This window comes from Grampus griseus, assembly GCF_964374135.1.
Source record: "Grampus griseus genome assembly, chromosome: 1".
Taxonomy (NCBI): domain Eukaryota; kingdom Metazoa; phylum Chordata; class Mammalia; order Artiodactyla; family Delphinidae; genus Grampus; species Grampus griseus.
The window spans coordinates 168,052,064-168,074,196 of NC_139017.1; the positions used below are offsets into that span (position 1 = coordinate 168,052,064).

The 22,133-nt window shown below is 48.6% G+C and overlaps 1 protein-coding gene across 1 annotated transcript; it reads left to right on the forward strand.

The window, feature by feature from the left end:
- Nucleotides 1-800: 800 nt before the first annotated feature.
- On the forward strand, nt 801-6,488 carry LOC309827923 (group IID secretory phospholipase A2-like; the record flags this gene model as incomplete). The annotated part of the gene is made up of 4 exons (XM_082662848.1): nt 801-840; nt 3,999-4,143; nt 4,787-4,893; nt 6,343-6,488. 4 exons carry the CDS (start codon nt 801-803, stop codon nt 6,486-6,488), a joined length of 438 nt encoding a protein of 145 aa, XP_082518974.1.
- Between the last annotated feature and the right edge of the window lie 15,645 nt (nt 6,489-22,133).

Genomic DNA, 22,133 nt, shown 5'->3' on the forward strand with positions numbered 1-22,133 from the left:
TATATATATATATGTACACAATGGAACATTATGCAGCCGTAATAAGAAGGATATCCTGCCATTTGCAACAATATGGATAGACCTTGAGGGCATTGTGGTAAGTGAGACGTAAGACAGAGAAAGACAAATACTGTATAATATCACTTATATGTGGAATTTAAAACAGCCAAACATATAAAAACAAAGAGTAAAATGGTGGTTACCAGGAAGTAGGGGATGGGGAGGGATAGGACCAAAGTTGTTTAAAGGTACAAACTTGCAACAAGTAGTAAATAAGTCCTAGAGACAGTAGAGTGAATATAGACAACAATGTTGTGTTATAATCGCCAAACTTGCTAAGGGACTAGATCTTAATTATGCCAACCACAAAAAGAAATTGTAATTATGTGACATGATAGAAGTGCTAATTATTGCTGCCATGACAACTCATATTATAATATATAATGTATCAATATGTTGTACACCTTAAATTTGCACAATGTTGTATGTCAATTTTTTTAAAAAAATGAATGGTGATGAATGGATTCACAAGTGATTTTAAATTTCTTCTCATCGCTTATGTTTTCCAAATCTTCTACACTGAACTTGTTTCTACTGCAATCAAAAAGTTGAAAAAACAGATATTAGAAACAAAAATCATAAAATTCCTCATTGCCGGAAAAGAGGAAACAAAGAGTATGGGTGACCTCGTCCAGAGCTGGGAGGGGTACATGCATCCAGTAGGGTTGCATCTGATATAAAGAGCTGCTAGCATGGAAGGGGACTTCCAGCAGCTGCCTCCACTGCTCTGTGCTGGGATCATGCAACTTGCCTCGCTGTGCATGCTGGTGGTGTTTGCTGGTAAGTGGGGACAGGACCCACAGCTGGGAAGGCAGGGAGGGAAGCGGAGATGCCCTATATCTCTTTCCTAAGCTGAGCTGTTGCTCTGATCCTCACTGCCCTGGCCTCGCAGTCCCCAACTCTTTGGCCTCCTGCAAGGAGCCATCCGTGGCTGTCAGTCCCCTGGAACAGTGGCTTCGGCCAGAGAGCTCTGGACCGCCAAGCTGTGTGGCATACGAAGGCGGGAAACTACAGAAACTGTGGTCCAGCTGAACTGATGCCTCTGGTACTTCGGACACAAATTATAGAAATGGATCTGCTCCCCTCTGTCCCTTTGACCAGATAATAGCAATCTCTTACCTATGTACAGCACTCTACATTTTTAGAACTCTTGCATGTTCATTATCTCCCTTGAACCTGGGAAGAGGGTTCTGTTGACCGCTGGGAGATGGGGCAGTTTCCATCCGATCTTTAGCAGATCAAATGTACAAATCTGGTTCCTGGCAAACTGGCGTTTTTGTTTCTTGAGCCATCTCAAAATATGTGATTTGAGAAAAGATTTGCATTTTTAAATGTGGTTTTGTGTTATTTTGGGGACTTCCAAATTCTCAAGAGGAACACATCTCCAAGGTTACCGTAAAAACCATTAGGAAAATTGCAATCAAGCTGCAGAAATTCATCTCTCAGATGCAAAGAGGCAATACAGTATAGAGATAAAATACACAGATGAACCTGCATTCAGATGCTGGCCCATCACCTCCCAGTCGTATGACCTTGGCCAAGTCCCCCTACCCCTCTATATCCTCATCTGTAAAGTGGGCACAATGGCACCCTTTACATTGGGTTGTTAGAAGGACTCTAATGAGAAAACGTTTACAAAGTGTTTAGCAAGTGTAAGTAATAGTAAGCGAGCAATAGTTTAACACACAGCACATTCACGAGATAGTAGTGATGTTACCTCCTGCCACTGCCGCTAACCCTTGGGAGAAAGGGCTCCATCCCCTTCAGTGACAACTGAGGATGGAAAAAAGTAACCCAGGCAGGTATTTCTGTCAAGCTAAGCCAGTGCCTGAAGCCCTCATGACCACAAGTTGAGCTCCTCAATTTCCCAGGGCTGGGTTGACCTCACTGTAAAATTATGAGAAATAAGACCACCCGAAAGAATTCTGAATCAAAGTTGAATTTATTGTTTGACTGGCAAGGAACAACTGCATCCTTCAGGCGTGAGTTTATTTGTGTGGCTATTTCTAAGCTGAAATGGAAAGGGCTAGACTTAGGGGGGACAGGGGTACAGCAAAAAGGCGAGATTCTGAATTCAGGTCCCTGGCTGGCCTCCAGGGTGGACGGTAACTCTCCTGGCAGTAGGCTGCTTTCTGGTGCCTTATCACCGAATCCGGAAGTCCAGAGGGCCTGGGGTCATTCCTTAGGATGGTCAAAACTTAGCAAGGTTTCTCTTTAACACCCGTACATCTACAGCCACCGTGGCAAACAGCAGTGGCATTGTGGATTCCCACATGCTGGGGACACGACCTGCCTGCAAGTCCCTGAAACCACCAGTCACTTTTACCTACAGCCCAAGGCAAGCACCCTGCTTGTGATCGAACCCTTGGTCTGCTGCATGAGTTCATCCCAACCCCACCTCTTCCCATCCCAACCTTCCCCAATCTGGGGCTCATCCCTGGTTTACTACTTACTTCATTTGAGTGTAGCGCTTTCATTATAACATCATTTACTTGGCGGGGAGGGGCTCCAAAACTAGGGTCACCTGAGGGGGCCTCCCCAGCCCAGTCTCCCTGAGACTCTGGGCTCCATCTGTGTCCTTGGATCATCTCCCCAGCTTGCACACAGGTACATTCCAGTCTCCTCTTACCTTGTCTGTTTCTCCCAAATTCTCCCCTGAATTCATTGACTTAATATATTTTATTTCTCCTAACTCAACATAATGTATTCCTCTCTCCCAATAAAATAAATTCCCCTTATGATCAACTCTAACCAGCAGATATTATGACTGAAATGAAAAATATCCATGAAAGTCATTGATTTCGGGGCTTCCCTGATGGCGCAGTGGTTGAGAGTCCGCCTGCCGATGCAGGGGACACGGGTTCGTGCCCCGGTCCGGGAAGATCCTACATGCCGCGGAGCGGCTGGGCCCGTGAGCCATGGCCGCTGAGCCTGCGCATCCGGAGCCTGTGCTCCACAACGGGAGAGGCCAGAACAGTGAGAGGCCCGCGTACCGCAAAAAAAAAAAAAAAAAAAAGAAAAGAAGATCATTGATTTCTAAATCACACTGCTTCCCACGAGAGCCATGCATGCTGTTTAATGTGTGGATTTCTCTACAGGCTGTGCTGGGGGTCTGGGGAGGTGGGGTGAGTGTAAGAGGAAGGGTGTCTTCCTATTATGGAATGTGAACTCAATGCCCAGAGACAGAGAACAGAACCAGACTGCCTTGGGTTTCAATCCTGGCTCTTCTATTTACCAACTACTATGACCTGGAGCAAGTTACTGAGCCACAGTGTGTTCATCTCTAAAATGAGGATTAAAAATAGTACTTATAGTACCAATGTTGGGTTTTTAGTTTTCATAAATATACCACGATTATCTAAGAAGACAATAACATTAGAGGAAACTGAATGAGGAGTATATAAGAACTCTCTGTATGATCTTGACAACTTTTCCATACACCTAGAATACACCAGAAGAAAAAGGATTATTTATTTTTTTTTTAAAAAAAGTGTTTATCTCATGGGATGGATGGAGTCAATATGTCACTAGATGAAAAGATGCATGGTAAGCACTCACCAACTATCATTATATTTTCAATAACCTTAGTGTTAGTTGTCATTTTATTTTATTTATTTCATTTATTTATTTTTTTTGCGGTACGCGGGCCTCTCACTGCTGTGGCCTCTCCCGTTGCGGAGCACAGGCTCCGGACGCGCAGGCTCAGCGGCCATGGCTCACGGGCCCAGCCGCTCCGCGGCATGTGTGATCTTCCAGGACCGGGGCATGAACCCGTGTCCCCTGCATCAGCAGGCGGACTCTCAACCACTGCGCCACCAGGGAAGCCCTGTTGTCATTTTATTATCCAAGGTCATTGGTTTGATCCAGGTGCCAGGCCTGCAGCCCACTGGCCTCCACTTAGATTCATGTCCTCTCCTTGTGGCTGGGCTCCTTGACAGGTGTGATTCCAGCCCAGGGCGGGATACTGGACCTGAACAAGATGATCAGACGAGTGACGGGGAAGAGACCCATCTTCTCCTATTTTCTCTATGGCTGTCACTGCGGATTTGGTGGCAAAGGCCAACCCAAAGATGCCACAGACTGGTAACTCCTCCCTATCATGCCCTGCCCCTACCCAGGGACCCTCCCCTTTCCTCTCCATCCATTTATTCATGTGGTACTATGTGCTAGGAACTCCGCTGAGCTCCAATCCAGCCCCAGCCCTTCTGGAGGATTCCCCAGAATCTCTAAAGGCCCCCTTGTACTCTCAACCCCAAACTAGTTAGAATACCCACACACTCTCCAGTGCCGTTGAACATTGTTTTTTAAAAGTCTTACCTCTTTTTGCCATGATCACATTTGGTTTTCACAGCAACCCTAGGGATCAGCCAGAGGAGGGATGAGAGCCAGCCAGGCCCGGGGTCAGTCCCCTCATCCACCACTTACAGGCTGTGTGATCTTGGGCAAGTGGCTTGACCTCCCAGAGTCTCAGTTTCTTCATCTGTGAAATGGGGATAATGCAAGCACCTCCATCATAGGGTGGTCAAAAGGCTTAAGAGAGAATTCATAGATAGCACAGGTGCCTGGTACACAGGAAACAATAAGAGTTAGCTAGAAAGAAGACTAGACCCTGCAGGCCTTGACTCTTCCAAGATAGGCACACGATTTCTGCTCTGGGGCAGGGATAGCCAGAGACCCGAGCTGGCCAAGGAATCAACACCACCATCCCCGTGTCCTCTCCCTCCAGGTGCTGCCACATCCATGACTGCTGCTACGCTAACCTGAAGCACCACAAATGCAATATTCACTTGGATCGCTACAGCTACAAGTCTTCCCAGGGGAACATCCAGTGCTGTGAGTGCCCAGGCCTCGGGGTTGGAGTTGGAGGCCGAGGAAGAGAGTTCTAGCCTGCATTGCCTTAATGTGCTGTGTGACAATGCACAAGCTACTCAACCTCTGTGTTTTTCTCATGTGTCCAGTGGCAGTAGCTGGGCTGTGGAGGAGAGGCAGGAATGGGGGTAGGAGTATGGAGAGGTCCAATAGGGGCTTTGACCCCTTGTGGATCTGGAAGGCTGGCAGACCTCAGCTTAGATCCCTGACCCACCATTAACTAGCTGTGTGACCTTGAACACGTTGCTTAACTTCTCTGAACCTCCTCTGGAAACTCAGGAAGATAACAGTATTCTACTCCATAAAGTCAATTCAAGAACTAAACTAAGAGCAGACACAATGGGCCCTGCAGATGCATGCTCGATAAATTACACAGGCTATCGACGTTACTGTTCATTTTTTCATCATCATTTGTCCTCAGAGCAGCCCAGCCAGGAGGCAGCACCACCCTGGTGATCTCTATTTTGCAAACAAGGAAACTGAGACTAGAGTGAACTGTTTGCTCAGGGTGACACAGATGTAAATGTCGAAACCTGGGCTGTAACCCAGGTCACCTGGCCCCTGGGTTCATGCACAGAGAAAGGTGGCAGGTCCCAGGGCTGGGAGTTGAATGGGCTCATTAGCTGTCACTGTTAATTGAGAACTTAACAATAAAAACAGTAATAGTCAACATTTACTGACCACTTACTATGTGCTGAGGGCTTTGCCTTCTTGCTTTAATCTTTTATATATACATACATATATATATATATATATATATATATTCTTTTTCAGATTCTTTTCCCTTATAGGTTATTCAAAATATTGAGTACAGTTGCCAGTGCTATACAGTAGGTCCAGGTCTTCTTACCCCCATTTTACAGATCATAAAACTGAAGCACTGTGGTCCTTTCCCCAGAGGCTTTGCGCATGCTGTTCCACCTGCCTGGAACAGTCCCCTCCTCCACCCTGACTTTCGGGAATGGGGGCAAACCCTTCCGATCTCAGCTCAAATGGCTCTTGACACTGAGTCAGATCCCACCCGTTTCCCATCTCGTAGCCCCTGCATTGTTCCTCACTCCCGGGTAGCACAGTTGCTGGCACTCATTTCTGTGGTTCTCTGATATCTGCCCTCCCCAGGGGGGTGTGAACCTCACCTGTCCATTCTGTTCAGTCCTTTCCCCCCAGGGCCTGCCACAGGATAGGTGCTCAACTGTTTTCTGAAGGGATGAATAAACAAAGGAGCAATGGCACACAGGGAGGCCATGGCCCGCGCCCAAGGTCACAGAGCTAGAGTCAGAGTAGCTGGCAAGGGTACCAAAAGCCATGAAAGGGCTGAGCTGCCATCAGCGTCTCCCTCCAGGGGCCCTGAGACACCCCTGCCCCGGCTGGGGAAGGGATAGATGCTAAGTGCCCTCCTCCTCCACCCCGCAGCTGACAAGGGGAGCTGGTGTGAGCAGCAGCTGTGCACCTGTGACAAGGAGCTGGCGCTCTGCCTGCAGCGGAACCTGGACACCTACAAGAACCACCTGCGTTACTACTGGCGGCCCAGCTGCAAGGGCCAGACCCCCACGTGCTAGGAGGAGCCCCCTGCACCGTGCCACGCCCCCTACCCCGCTCCTGGCTTCTTGAGCTCCGGAAGTCCTGCAGGACCACTGCCACCCCCCCAGGATCTAACCCCTGAACCAGCCTGGCTTCTTTAAAGCACTCCCTGGAAAAGGGAGGGTCTTGGCCTTCCCCCACATCCCCCCACCTTGCCTCTTGGACCTTCTAAATCTTCCCAGCCAAGGCAGCAGCTGTCTCCCCTGAGGGTGGAATGGGGTCTTAGGAAAAGCCAAGGCCAGGGAGCCCCCAGGGATGGTGTTTAGGCCAAAGCAGCGGGCGTTGGGCGTGGGGTCTGGGGGCGAGGTGCAGCAGATTCTTCCTCTACTGCCGCTCCAGGCACCCCCCTCCCCAGGTCCCCCCCCACCAGTCCAATGCACCGTCCAAGCTGCCACTGGAGTGGCCTCTCTAAAGGGTGATATTGATCTTTTTGTCTGCATGACTCTACTTCTTAAAACCCCAAGGTCCTCCACCACCCAGGATAGGGGCGGAGTTTGGGACCTGCACTGTCTGGCACTGTGTCCCTCTCCCTTGGAAGCTTGGGGATCCTTGCGGGCATGGCCTGTGTCTGTCTTGGACTCAGTTGCATCCCTGGTGCCCAAAGCAGTGCCCAGAACCCAGAAGGGACTCCGTAAATACTTTTTGAGGGAAGGGCTTGTCGACTTAAAAAAAAAAAAACGTAACATGAGAGCTGCGAGTTAAGTTTTATTTGGAGCAAAATGAGGACTATAGCCTGGGAGATAGCACCTCAGATAGCTCTGAGAAACTGCTCCAAAGAGGTAGGGGGGAAGATCAATATATATGTGATTTTGGTGAAGGGGGAGCACAGGCCATCGAGCACATTTTTTTGCAGAAGTTTGCTGCTAGTCTCGTGAAGGTTACGGCCAGTCACGAGGAACAGAAATCACCGTGAAGTATTTTAGTGCTTTTCTAGATTTGAGGAGATGCAAGTATTGGGCTCATAAAATCAGCTCCTGAAAATATCTAACTATCTAAAGGCCTGTTCTGCCAGTGTTTCCCAGAGCACAGAGGGCCTCATTTCTGCTCTCCACCCTGAACTCCTTTCAAGGGGTGTTGAAGGTCAGAGGCTGCAGCAGCTCGTGATTGAGTCCTTGTAGAGGTAGTTGGCAAGGGCCAGTGGCAAGTGTCAATTTGCTGTTGACAGGCTGGACCAAGCAGCCCACCCCCTTTGCTCCAGGCACCTGGTCCACAGGCCATGTGTCCTCCAGGCACCCGTTCCTCTCCCGCTGCCAGGCTTTTGCTCAGCCTGGACTTCTACAGCGACGCTCCACTGTCCTGCCGTCTCCAGGTGGCTAAGCCCACGCTAGGCTCCTTGGGGTCCAAGGGCAACTTCCTACAGGAGTCCTCCCTGGCTGATTCCTCCCCAGTCCTAAGGGCTCACTCCCGCCTTTGAGCTCCCACAGCACTGTATGGGTCTACAACTTGCCAAGCTCTCGCTTGAGTGGCCTATGATGGTCCAGACTGCTCTGACCTCCCTGGGCCAGACTGGAGCTCCCGGAAGATGGAGGCCACATCAGTTTCATCTTTGTTTCCTCTGCTGCCCCACGTAATAGGTGCTCAATCAATGCTTTGAGATCAAAGGAGCCCATAATGGAGAGATGGTGGTGGGGGCGGGTGGCGTTCGTGCCAGCTAAGCCAGGTGTTGGCTGCCACGTGCTCACATCGGCCTCCTTCTCTTGAGGGTTGCCCTTGGCTGCTGGGAGCTACCGTGCCCATCGCCCACCCCACCCCGCCCACCTCTAACCAATGAGTTGGGAGAATAATACCATGTAGGGCATAACTGCCCCCTGCCTCGTGCAGGACCATCTGGGTCACACGCTGTGTGCCCCAGTGCTCCTCGTGGGGTCAGGCTAGATGTCTTGCTTTGTCCCCTGGCCTATCCTGTTTTCCTTGTTCTCCTACAGGTTTCTCCTGAGACCACTCCCTCAATAAATCATTCACTTGCACAAGAATTCCCATCTCAGGCTTGGCTTTTAGGGAAACTAACTTTGGATGGATGGATGGATGGATAACATTTTCATATAAGGAGTCACAATCTGTCATTCATATGTGATTAGCGGTATTTCCAGCTACGCGGCTGGGGCACCTGGAGCCACCCACACCCTCCTGCCCGTAACACACATCTGTGAAACAGCTGACCAAGGGGTTTTCCTTCCATGTGAAGCTCAGTGGCTCATGCTGGAGACCGTAATAGGAATAAAGGACTATGGGTGCTGGGTTCGAATTCCAGGGAATTCCCTGGCGGTCCAGTGGTTAGGACTCCACTCTCTCACTGCCAAGGGCCCGGGTTCGATCCCTGGTGGGGGAGCTAAGATCCGCAACCTGCGCCCTGCGGCCAAAAAAAAAAAAAAATTCCATTATACCACTAGCCAGCCAGGTGACCTTATATGAGAAATCTAGGTTTCCTCGTGTGTGAAGTATAGATGGAAATACTAAAAAGAAAAGAAGATGAGGCTAATGTATTAAACAAGATTAATGCATATTAAGCCTTAGCACAGTGCCTGGCCCATAGTAATCCCTCTTTTAAAATTAACTGTGTTATTACTGTTGTTGTTGTTGTCGTTATGCAGAGGCCAGATCTGAAGTCATCCCCAGAATGAAACAGGAGGAGAAAATAGTTAATCAGTGTTGCCCTCTTTCCACCCAATTCCTCTCTCCTTTCTGCATGAAAGCTGTGTATGTTAGATGATGATACACGAGGTCCATTTATTCAAGACACACAGTCAAGAGCTGGCGACCCTACCTGCCCATCAGAGGTCCCCTGTGCTAGGCTCTGTAGCTTTGTGACAATATCAGTGTTGGCAGATACGGACATTATTATCCCCATTTTACAGCTGAGCAACCTGAGGCTCAGAATGGGAACAGGAACCTCCACAGGTCCCACAACCAACAAAAGGCAGAGCCAGGATGCCACCCCAATCTCTTCCCCCTCTGCTCCCTGGCACCCCCTCCCATTTGTACCGATCAGGAAGCTTCCATCCAAAAACTGTGACTCGATGGGTTTCAACAATGAGGGCACTTATCACCTCACATGACAAGACATCCAGGAGGAAGGTGGCCCTTCAGTGGCTTGATGATGTCATCAGCACCGGTTTCTTTCCTGGTCTCGGCTGGCCACCCTCACTGTGCTGGCTTTGTCCTCTGGGTGGCTCCCCTTCCCGCTCCAAGATGGCAGCCATCATTCAGCCCTCAAGCCAAGGCAGGATAACATCCAGAGGAGAAAGTGTTGTCTGTTCCGTGTCTCTCTTTAGTAAGCCCTACCACCACCACCCAGCAGACCTCTGGCTCAGGACTGGCCACGTTAAGCCATGGTGGCCCCAGACCACCATGGAATCACCATGATTGGTTTAGATTCCTCAGGATTTATTTACTCCTGAGAAGGGACAAGGTCAATGTCCCTGAGGGGAGGAGAACTGCCAGAATCAGGGCTGTCAATGTCCCTGAGGGGAGGAGAACTGCCAGAATCAGGGCTGTTGGGGTTATTGATGGGATTAGTGTTGGACGGGCAAGTCCAGGGCTGGGTCAGGAGGAGGACTCTGCCTGGAGAACCCTCTGTGAGCCAAGCACCTTAGTGTTGGTGCCTGCCCATCACATAGTAGGTGATCAATAGATTGTTGAATGAATAAATGAATGAATGAATCCCAGGTTGGTAAAGACATAGGACTTTGGACCATGAGGTGGGATGGGCAGATGGGGTCTCAGGGTAGCCAGGACAGAGTCCCCAAAGTAAGGGGAGAACCTCCTGCCCTGTGAGTTCTCATTCTGGGCCAATTTCCAGCTACTGGAATTGGATAAGAGGCACAAAGGAAGGAGAGGCTCACAGGCAGCTTCTGTCCTCCACCTCGTGTCTCACATACCCCAGGATGAAGGAAGCAGATGGAAGGACACAGACGCCATGCTTCCTCTTTCCTCCAGAGTCAGACTCGGAAAAGGCAGGGGCTGGGAGCGGTGGACAATGAACCCCTGACACTGAACACCTGTGGCGTCCACTCACGCGGTCCTCTTAACTCACTCGGAACACTGGAATTGTCACCTGCATTTTCCAGCTGCAGAAACTGAAACTCGAGGATGAGTCACTTGCTGATAAATGGCAGGGCTGGTATTCGAACCCGGGTCTCTTTGGCTCCAGGGCCATGTCTCACCCTACCTCCCACACTCTTTATTAGAACAGTTGCTGACTCAGCCCTCCGTGACCCTCAGAGGGGAGCAGCTACCCCCAGGGACAAGGAAGCGAGGTTGGGGTATGGCAAGGAGGGATCCTGGAGGAAGGTATGGTGAGTAATAATCGTATTGACAATAACAGTTGCTCTCAGTTCGAGCCCTCACATTTGGAGAACTTTATCCTGCACTAATCTCCTTCCCACCAGGGGCTGGTCCTTTGTTCACCTGGATGTCGGGTTCCACCTCCATAGGGCAGGAGCCCAGCCCAGGACAGTGATGGGCCGACGACTTCTCCATGTCTCTGCCAGTTTTTCCTGCTGGATCTTGCTCCTTCCTTCTTTCCTGGGCTGTGCAGGTGGGGCTGGGGCCCCTGTCTCTGACCCCTCGCCTTGAAGGGGGGATGAGGGTGTTCCCACCTGGGGTCCTTGACATCCTTGCTAAAGTCAGTCCGAGAGCTGACCTGACCCCGGGCCAGCTGGATGACCCAGAGTCAGGACCTGCTGTCTCTCTCCCTCTCATTTTTTTCACTTAAAATAAAGAAGAGATTTTAAGACAGTTTGTGAAAACTCGAAGCAGGTCAGAGAAGGCGGTGCAGGGGATGCCTCTCTGTTCCCTCTGCTGTAGGTTCCTGGCCAAGCCGTGCCCACCTTGGGGCTTCTGGAAGGCACTTTCCCGCGCTCTTTGCAAAACTGGCCCCTTCTGTCACCCCGAGCTCAGCTGATAGTCACTCCCTCAGACAAAGCCCCCCCCACCCCTGCCCTGCCAACCTGAAGCCACCACCTCTCCGCCCTTACTTGCTCCCTGTCTCCTGCCTTATCTTCTCTGCTTCACAGTTTCTGATGGTTTTCCTCGTCACTTCCTCATCCACTTGCCTATATCACCCCAGAGCTCCACTAAGACGTAAACACGACAAACTCAGGGAGGGACCACCACCTCACCAGCACCCAGAATGATCCAGAATGACGCCAGAGGCACGTGAAATAGCTGCTGAACGAATGAGGATTGATAGGGAAACTTACCCTGTTTCTCTCAACTGGCTACTTCCCAGCCGTGTGACCTCGGGCTAGTGGTTTTACTCCTCTGACCCTCACTTTGTGATCAATCAAACGGGGGTGACAACACCTACCTCTTAAGACTGTTTATGATTCCCACGAAAGGGAATTTTTGACCAAATCTTCATCTCTTTCCCGATGAGCGCTTCCAGTTGGTGAGAAGGTTGAGACAGAGTGAAAGGGGTGGGGTGCCCAGATTGGAAAGGGGGCGTGTTTTATCACCTCCCTGCTTCCTCCCTCAGACTATCAGAAGTCAGCCACCCATTCTCTGCCAAGAACACTCCCCTACTCCCAGAAGGCCATAGAAGTGAGGTCAAAGGTCATTCTCCAGGTGGGCCGCTTCATCTGGAGCCCCTTCCAGGGGCCGGGCTGGGCGGGGCCAGCAGAAGCTAAGGCTGTCCCCTCCTGTTGAGGATCCAGCCCTGAGACGAAGTCCGCCTGTGCTCCTGGTTCTGCTATGGCAGATTGCCCCTCCCAGGCCCCAAACACCCCAGGTCAGGGACCCACAGTGTAGAAGAAAAAGCTCAGCTGTGGTAGCTCCTGGCTTCCCGAAGGGGAGATGGGGAGATGCCATTTTCTGGATTTCCCTGCGCTAAGAACCTTACATACGTTTTCTCATTTACACCTCGTTATACATGGCCCTGCCTCACTGTACAGATGAGGAAACAGGCTCTGACAGGTTAAATATCTTGCCAGAGGTGACTCGCTCAGCAGGAAGTGGCAGAGGCCGGGGGCGGGAAGTAAAGCCATCCTGGCGCCGCCTTCTCCAGCCCAGATGGGGCACTGCTTAAGGCAGTGTGTTTCTAAATCATTATGGCGGACAAGAATCCCCTGGGGGCTTGCTTAAAATGCAGTTTCCTGGGCCTCACACTCAGAGGATCTGATTTTGTAGGTCTGGGGCGGGGCCCAGAGACCTGCATTTTTTTACAAGTGCTCCTGGAGATTCTGATGCATCTGGATGAGAATCACACTCCCCCTCTCCTCTCTCAGTGGGTCTCCATGACCCTCACATTCCCTATGCTTGGCACCTAGAGCAGGTGGAGTCCATCCCCATGACCAAGCCAAGGGCTGACCAGCCCATTAATACCAAGGTTGTTCCTCCTGTGCCTGCCCAGCTCACTGGACTGGAAGATTGGAGACCCACATCTCAGCTCAGACTCTGTGTAAACCCCATTCTATGGGCCTCCACTGCATCATCTGTCAGACAGGAGGGGGTAGAGAACGGACGTGTGCACACGGCCTTTCACACATTCCCCAGCCTTTCACACATCCCTTTCCTGGTGTTTGGTTTAATATTTCATTTTTACTCCATTTTTTTCAGGTTTCTTGGCCACACCATGCAGCTTGTTGGATTTCCCTGACCAGGGATTGAACCCACGCCCTCAGCGGTGAAAGCGCAGAGTCCTAACCACTTTCCCTACTTTATTATTTTTTTAAAGCTTTCTTAATCTAAATAAATTTATTTAAGAAGGGAACTTACAGCACCCTGGCAAAGGGAAAACTAGCATCAATTGTCATAAACAGAAGGTGACCATGAAAATAAAACTCTTTTTTTTTTAAATTGGAGTATAATTGCTTTATAATGTTGTGTTAGTTTCTGCTGTACAATTAAATGAATCAGCCACATGTATACATATATCCCCTCCCTCTTTTGGACCTCCCTCCCCCCTGCATCCCACCCATTTAGGTCATCACAGAGCACCAAGCTGAGCTCCCTGTGGTATATAGCAGGTTCCCACCAGCTATCTATTTTACACATAGTAGCATATTTATGTCAAACCTAATCTCCCAGTTCATCCCACCCACCCCTTCCCCATTGCCGCCATGTCCACATGTCTTTTCTCTACATCTGGGTCTCTATTCCTGTCCTGCAAATAGGTTCATCTGTACTATTTTTCTAGATTCCACATACATGCGTTAGTATACGATATTGGTTTTTGTCTTTCTGACGTACTTCACTCTGTGTGACAGATTTAGACAGACAAGATGCACAACCAATAGTTGTTGGGTGAAAGAGCAAGCACTTGAGAGGAGCTGAGGACACCCAGCCTCCAAGCTGAGACCACCTTGGCCTTGATGTTGTCTGAAGGATTGGGAAGGAACCAGAAGGGAAAGAGTGAGGCACCCTGTGGGCCAGTGTTATGTGTCCTCTCCTCTGGGAAGCCCCACAACGGGGGAAATGCCGGGCCGGGTGATGCTGTAGAAGGTCCTGGAAATGAAGGATGAGGAACATGGGGTCTGCTCCTGGAGAGCCCAAGCATGGCAAGGGAAGGGGGCAGGGAAGGGGTACTGTGCTGGGAGACAAAAGACCCCAATGTTAAGCCTGATTTTCTCACTCCTCCGCTGCATGGCCTTGAAAGTTATCAGAATATGCCACCCAAAATATGCCACTTTAGCATAAAAGTATTTTGAGCTGAAGGCAACTGAGAATTAACAGATGCATGAAGAGTTCTTTTTCCTCCTGTTACCTGCCTAAAAGCAGATAAAAATTTCCCTTTGAGGAAGGTGCCCTCTGCCCACCACCCTTGAACTAGGGAGAGAAATGCAACTTTGATCATCAAAGACGGGGAGTCAGCTCCAAGATGAGTTTGCATAAGCAGACTTTACTAAAATAGCTCTTACCTTCCATTTCCCCCCCATATATTTCCAGGTTATTTCCCTACAATTTACTGTCCCTTGAAATCTAAACCCTCTTTCCTTCGCAAAAAAGGTAGATGAGTCCCTGAGCCTAACCACTTCTTTGAGTTTCACTTCTTTTCTGTGAACTCCTGTGCATGTAAATATTAATAAATATCATGTGCCTTTTCCCCTATTTATCTGTCTTTTCTTAGTTTAATTTGCAGACCCCCAGGCACTAAACCTAAGAGGGGAGAGGAAAAGCTTTTCCTCACCAACGCTGGTCTGCCATTCCCCATTGACACCAAAGTGACCAAGGTGAAAAAGCTCATGTTAAATGGAAAAATAAAACAAGAAGCACAACTGTATGTTCATCTTGACTGTATTGGGGAAATGTGCCACATGAAAGGCTGGCAGGAGAAATGCTCTAACATAGTAGTCAAAAGTGTGTGTTCAGGGTCCTGAAACTGAGCATGATCCTGTGGGGATCCTGGGCACCGAAGTTTTTCTGTGTCCTCCGTTCCTTGTTTGTAGGGAACAGACTCCGGCCTCCATGACCTTCCCTGAGTCCCAAAGGGCAGATTCAAACAGTTGCTAATCAGGGAAGGGAGGGGACACAGACAAGAGAGGGGCAGCCAAGAAACAATAGTGCAGCCTCGGGGCTCTGTCCTGATTCCACCTCAAGGGATACATATAACAATATCTTTAAGCTCTTTATAGAACCAAACCCCCAACAAATGAAAGATGTCAGCATTCTTCATTCCAGAGAAGACCATCTGAGTCCAGATTCAAGGGACCAGAGAAGCTCATCAAGAAATTACCTGAGACCAGATAAAAGGAGTGCAGGCCCTGCACACACCTTAATCTTATCAGCAACCCCACCCTTGATGTATTGCTATAAAACTCCTCAACAAATCCTCCCAGGATGGGACACACAGTTTTCAAGGGCAGGAGCCTGCCGTGTCCCCCTTTGCCTGGCAAAGGAATGAACAATTCTTTTCTAGTTCACCCAAAACTCTGTCTCTGAGATTTGATTCGGCACCTGTGCACAGAGGCCAAGTTTTTGGCATCAGTCCCACACACAAGGGTCTCCTGACTCCGGGCATGGGATTTTGTCATTGAACCTCTCTGAGCCTCAGTTTCCTGAGGCAGCTATCCTCAGTGGTGAAGCCTGAGGGAACTCAGGAAGGAAACAAAGAATACCTACCATCTAGCAGTCAGCAGACAGCAGCCACCCGCAAAGGTGCAGCTTGAGGAAACCCAGGATGTGAAAACACAGGATACTGGTCCCAGATAGCTGAGGCGCATATCAAAGGAATGATTTCAGTGAGCTCAGGCGCTTGCATCTTCCCATATAGAAAAGGGCTCAATTCCTTAACTTGAGATATCTAGTTTTCTTTTATTAACTGTGCCTGTTAATAAATAATAGTCATAATAATAAATTAATACTAAATAATAGTATTAACTACCTGCCCTTTATTGAAAAACTATATATCCTAGCTCCCCCCTCACCTCCTAGGAGCAGTTTTCTCAGGGTTGCTGGAGATGCTGCCTCCTGGGCTTGAAGTCCTAAGAATGTCTGCTGAATAAAACATAACCCTCAGCTTTTAGGTTGCGCACTTTTTTTCAGTCGACGGCAGTCACAGTGGCTTGGGGGGCCAGGGGCAGCCTATGGTTGATACCGACAGGTAACTCTCCTGTCTGGGGACAGCAGGCAGGCTGGCTGAGGTCTACACTGAAATCTTCCCTGAGGATCATGTGAGCAAGGGGCAGCCACATCGATTCAGCACACCGTTCCTGGGCAAAGAGGGCAGGCTCTGGGGTTCATACCCTTTTGCCCTGTTTACCAGCTGTGCTTCCTGGGGCAAGCTCCTTGACCTCTCTGTGCCTCAATCTCTTCACACACAGGATGGGGGCACTCACAGTACTTCCCTCATGAGTGAATATGAGGGTTCCGTGGAACCGTGGTGAAGCACACTTCAGACACCGTCTAGACTGGGCTCTGCTCCATCGTGTCAGGCACCAGACAAGGCAGCGGGATTCATTAAGTAGTCCCAGTCAGTCCTCGAGAGCTCACCATTCACACGAGGCACTCGAACATTGCTACAGGGAACCAGCTTGGGTTGGGGAGACTGCCCCAAGCTTCAGGGTCCGAGAACCTGGTTCAAGTGCCACTAACTTGGGTGTGACCTTAAGCAAGACACTTTTCTCTCTGTCTCTCGGTTTCCCACCCAGTAAAATGGGATGTTTTGAGGCTATATTGGATCATGGATTTGAAAATATTTTGAAGAGCATAAAATATTAAAAGGTCTGGGGTGCAGAGCAAGATACATATTATAGGATATCCCTTACATGTAGAATCTAAAAAATAGTACAAATGAACTTATTAACAAAACAGAAACAGACTCACAGACATAGACAACAAACTACGGTTATCAAAGGGGAAGGGGAGAGGGATAAATTTGGAGTATGGGATGAACAGATACACACTACTATATATAAAAATAGATAAACAGCAAGGACCTACTGCATAGCACAGGGAACTATATTCAATACAGTGTAATAACCTATAATGGAAATGAATCAAAAAATGTGTATATATAACTGAATCACTTTTCTGTATACCTGAAAATAACACAATATTGTGAATCAACTATACTTCAGTTAAAAAAAGAAGGTCTGGAGTGTTCTACACAGAATGGGAGTCTGCACACTAGTGACAATTGCCAAGACATGGGAGCAATCTAAATGCCCGTGGACAGCCATGGGCATTGATTCCTTTTCAGCCACAAAAAGGAACGAAATTGGGTCATTTGTAGAGACGTGGATGGTCCTAGAGACTGTCATACAGAGTGAAGTAAGTCAGAGGAGAAAAACAAATATTGTACATTAGCACATATATGTGGAATCTAGAAAAATGGTACAGATGAACCGGTTTGCAAGGCAGAAATAGAGACACAGACGTAGAGAACAAATGTATGGACACCAAGGGGGGAAGTGTGGGTGGGATGAATCAGGAAATTGGGATTGACATATATACACTAATATGTATAAAATAGATAACTAATAAGAGCCTGCTGTATAGCACAGGGAACTCCACGGTACAGGAGAAGCAAACACAACATTGTAAAATAAGTAGACTGCAATAAAAATAAAAAATAAAAGATTTCATTTAGTGCTTGGTTTGGGGAAGGCTAGAGTGTCAAAAATGTAGAAAGCCTTAGATCTTTTTAAAAGTGAGAAGTCTCATTCTCTTAAATAATCTAGGATATAATAAACGTTAACATAAACCACAGGAAATGATTCTGATAAGGCAAAATTTTGGTTCCCAGGCAGATTACCTTTTACAATCTCATTAAGAGCAGACCAATATTCCAAGAAATCGTTGTCATTTTAGCAGAGACAAAACCAAAGTCTAATTTTGCATCAGTGTACTTTTTTTTTTTTTTTGCCATACGCGGGACTCTCACTGTTGTGGCCTCTCCCGTTGCGGAGCGCAGGCTCTGGACGCGCAGGCTCAGCGGCCATGGCTCACGGGCCCAGCCACTCCGCAGCATGTGGGACCCTCCCGGACCGGGGCACGAACCCGTGTCCCCTGCATCGGCAGGCGGACTCTCAACCACTGCGCCACCAGGGAAGCCCGCATCAGTGCACTTTTGATATCAACATTTATTTTTTAAAAAACTTTATAAATAAATCAATTCAGTCTTACCCACTTGACCACATATAAAAATCCATGTTCTGCAAACCTACAACTTTCTACATCCATTTAGGTTTGTCCTTTTTTTTTCTCTCTCTCTCCTTCTCATTCTGGAACAACCAGTCATCTTAATTTAAGACAAAATTACTCTCTTTTTTCTTGAGAAAAACACAGCCATCATACCTTGTATATTTTTCCTTATCAAAAACATATCCTAATTTCCTTGCATACACTGTTCCCCTTATTATTTTTAGTAGTTTTATTGTCATATTTTGATTATAATTTTTAGCCACTAGTAACCTTTATTTTACAGAGAAAACTACAAAGTTTTCTCTGCGAAATAGTGACCTGTCATATACCAGCATCCTGTAGCAGACTAGCCAATTTTACACATACGTGCCACAATTTCTAGAGACGTTTCTTTATAGGTGGTTCCCAACTTACAACTGTTCGACTTACGACCTTTTTGTTTTACGATGCTGCTAATGCCATACGCATTCAATAGAAACCATACTTTGAACTTTGACCTTTTCCTGGACTAGCGATATATAGTGTGATGCTCTCGCGTGATGCTGGGCAGTGGCTGCCACTGCCGCTCCCAGTCAACAACATGATCCTGAAGGTGAACAATCAATACACTTACAACCAAGTTGGTGGAGCATATCGTCAGCAGGGGTTTGAGAAGTGAGTTTTCAGTTGACTGAGAAGCTCCCATGTTCTTAATTATCAATTAGACTTAATTAGACTTATGAACAGAGATAACTAGGGCTCCAGCCCAGCTTCTGTGTGCCTAGGGCTCCAATGCAGCTTCTGGAATATACTCAGAACCTTAGGAACCAAAATCTGTCCTTACTGTGCTTCAGTGAACATTTGTCTGGAGCACGGGCTCAGGAGTCAGACTCGTCAATGGGTCCCCAATCAATGAGTCAGGAGTGAAGACAAAGGCTTCAAAGAGACCCACTCAGGGTCCTGGGTGAGAAGTCTGGGGGCCCATTGATGAATCTGATCCTATCTGAGTCTCCAGCACTTAAACCGTTAAAGAAAACCAGAGCTGGACAGTAGTCATAGCAGGAAAAGCAGATTTTTAACCAAGAATGATTTCAGTAGAAGAAAAGAGACTTCATATAGAACTGGGGTCAAGTCCAAACACAGCATGGACAAGTGGGGATTGACAGCCAAGGAGCAGGGTGGGGGTCAGTGGATGGAAAATTACTAGGAGGAGAGAGACATCATGGGTAAGGGGGGGATTCTTGCTGAAGTCCACCCAGGATAATCAGACATTACCTGGGGATGGTGGGGATTGGACATCTGATCAGATATGCAGGGTAGGGGATTCTCGGTAAACTGTATTATGATTCTTGCTTTGGAGGACCATGTCCGAGGACAGGGTCCCGTCAAAAAAGGACCGAGAGGAGCCTAACTCAAGTTTGGTCAAAGAAAGTCCCTGTCAGTAACAAAGTCCCAACTTTAAAAGGCAGAGATGTAACACGTTTGAAGAGAATGTTCTCTCGTAAAAGATGAACAATTTTTTAAAATAATTTTTTAATTAAAAGAGAAAGTTATAAAACATACACACATTTGGGGGACAAAGACAGGGACACATAATTCTGTTTTCATTAGGAGAACACGTCTTTACCCTGGGGGCACTGTTGTAAATTTAGAAATGTACAAAATCAGGACCAGGACCACAGCTTGTCCCGGCCTCTGGGGTCGACATCAGGCTATCCCCATGGATACATGTGAGTACATAAGGTAAGCTTTGCTCATCTTTTCTGACCTATACAACCTCCCAGCGTCCCCATACCTGACCACTATCTGCTTCACCCTGGAGCCGGTTTATAAATACAGATTTCTGGTCCCCAAACCAGAAGTGCTGATTCAGCTTGGGGAGGTGTATTTTTAACCACAGGTGATTCTGAGACAGCCCTTCTACCTGTCAGTCCCTAGGGCAGCCTTAGAAGGCATTGGGTTCCACCTGTGCAGAGCTTTCTTCTCCCCACTAGGACGAAATGCTTAACCCTTTCTATCGCTATAGAGACTGTACCTGACACTGGGAAATTGTGGTCTCTCAGCTGGAGTCACCAGGCCCCCCTGTATTGGTAGGTGGGGCTGAGTGACCTCTTCATGGCCTGAGAGTGCATGACCCGGGTCCTTTATGCGCAGTGTCCATGCTCTTTGCTTGCCCTGGTGGAGGGAGATGGAGTAGAATCTGTAGGGAGGCTGCTGGCCCATGGCATTAAATGATGCCTCCTTAAATGATAGCCTCCTGGTTTAACTCAAAACTCCTTCATCAGGCATCCCATCCTCATCACGTATGGAGCGCTTGTCTATTGCTTGTCTGTCTCCTTCCCTAGACCAGGCTTCTCGAGAGAGAGAGAGAGAGAGAGAGAGAGAGAGAGAGAGATTTATATGTTGTTGTTGTCGAATCTCTGTGTCCCCGGGGCCCAGCCAGGCCCAGCACAAGCAGGCGTTCCATAAACGTGCACTGAAGAACCATTGACTTGTCCTCTATGGGGACCCAAAAGAGGAACAATGACCTGTGCTGGGGAAGCTGGGACAGGTGTCACCTGGAAGCGGCATTTAGGCCTGGCCTTGGTGGGTGGGAGGGACGGGGACACAAATGTTCCAGGCTCAGAAACGCACAGCCCCTGGATTGGCTGTGGGACCGCTTGTCCCAGGCCCAGTTTGGGTCTCCCCACAGCTGCTGCCTCTCACCCACAGCTGCAGCTACTCCTTCCGGAGAGCTCAGCGGCGCTCCCCCAAACGGGACCACTACAACCCCTGCATCACCAGTTGCCACATCCAATGTGGTAAGGGCTTCACGGGGCAACCTGGGAAGACGAGGAGAAGACCACCTTCTGCCCTGGACACCAACCTTGGCCCCTAGGGCTTGTGTTTGGAGTCAAAACTCTTGGGCTTGGGTTGAATGGTACTCTCCCATGACAAGGGCCATTTATTGAGTGCCTACTGTATGCCAGGCACTGCAGTGGGTAATTTATGTGCATCGTATCATCAAATATTCCCAACAACCTAGCGAGGAAGGTGTTATCAGTCATTTGACAGCTGAGGCTTAGGGAATGAACTCACAGCCCGGAAGGCATGTGGCGAGGAAATCCGCAGAGCTACGATGTGGGTCCGTCTCGGATCCCAAAGCCCGTACCCGCTAGCTCCCCATGACTGAAGCTCAGTGGCTTGGGTCTCTGTCTTCCAATCAGGTGCCACACACCTGTGCTTATGTCCTGTTCCTTTGCTGGGAAGTTAGTGAAAATTTAGGGACTGATGCTATCACAGGCTTGGAGATCCACTGTCAAAAGCCTAGTCCAAATCTAATATTTGAAGAGAAGCGTGAGGGAGTCAGACATCGAGCCCCATGGGAGACTTTACGGGGTTTCGTAAAATTAAGGCTAAGACATGGAAGCCACTTAGATGTTTGCAACTTCAGAGCCAGGCGGGCCCTGAGAGGTCACGTGAACAAGGGTTTCTCAAATCCTTTTGATGGCAGCCCGCACAATGTAATAAAATTGACACCGGGACCCAGTCAACCCACATATACACTCCCAGGATAGAAACACGGTTTGCTGAAGCAGCACTTTATGACTTGTGCTATATCGGCACAAGCACGCACACACACATGCATGCACACAAGCGTACGCACGCGTGCACAAGCCAGAAGCAGCCCTCTAAACTCATGTCACGATCCACTAATGGAGCAGGGCTACAGTGAAAATTCCCTCTCAGACCTGCGCCTGTGGGAAAGCTGAGGGCAGGCAGAGTAAGAGGCCTGCCTAAGGATACCCAGGACGTGTGCAAGGTCAGACTAGAATCTGGTGTCTAGTTCCCAATACTTCTAGTTATCCAAAATACTGACTAATAGAATGTTAACCCAGGTGAGCGTGTAGGAGGTATTTGGATGCTTTGGGCTTCAGAATCCCTACAGCCAGACAGGGTCATACTGTGCTTCTTGGAGGGCTCAGAAGCTCAGTGCCTCTGGGTCACTTCTGTGTCCATCAGGTTTCACTGATCCATGGGAGTGTCGGTGGCCGGGCACCCCCCAAACCCAGTCTTCTGTATTG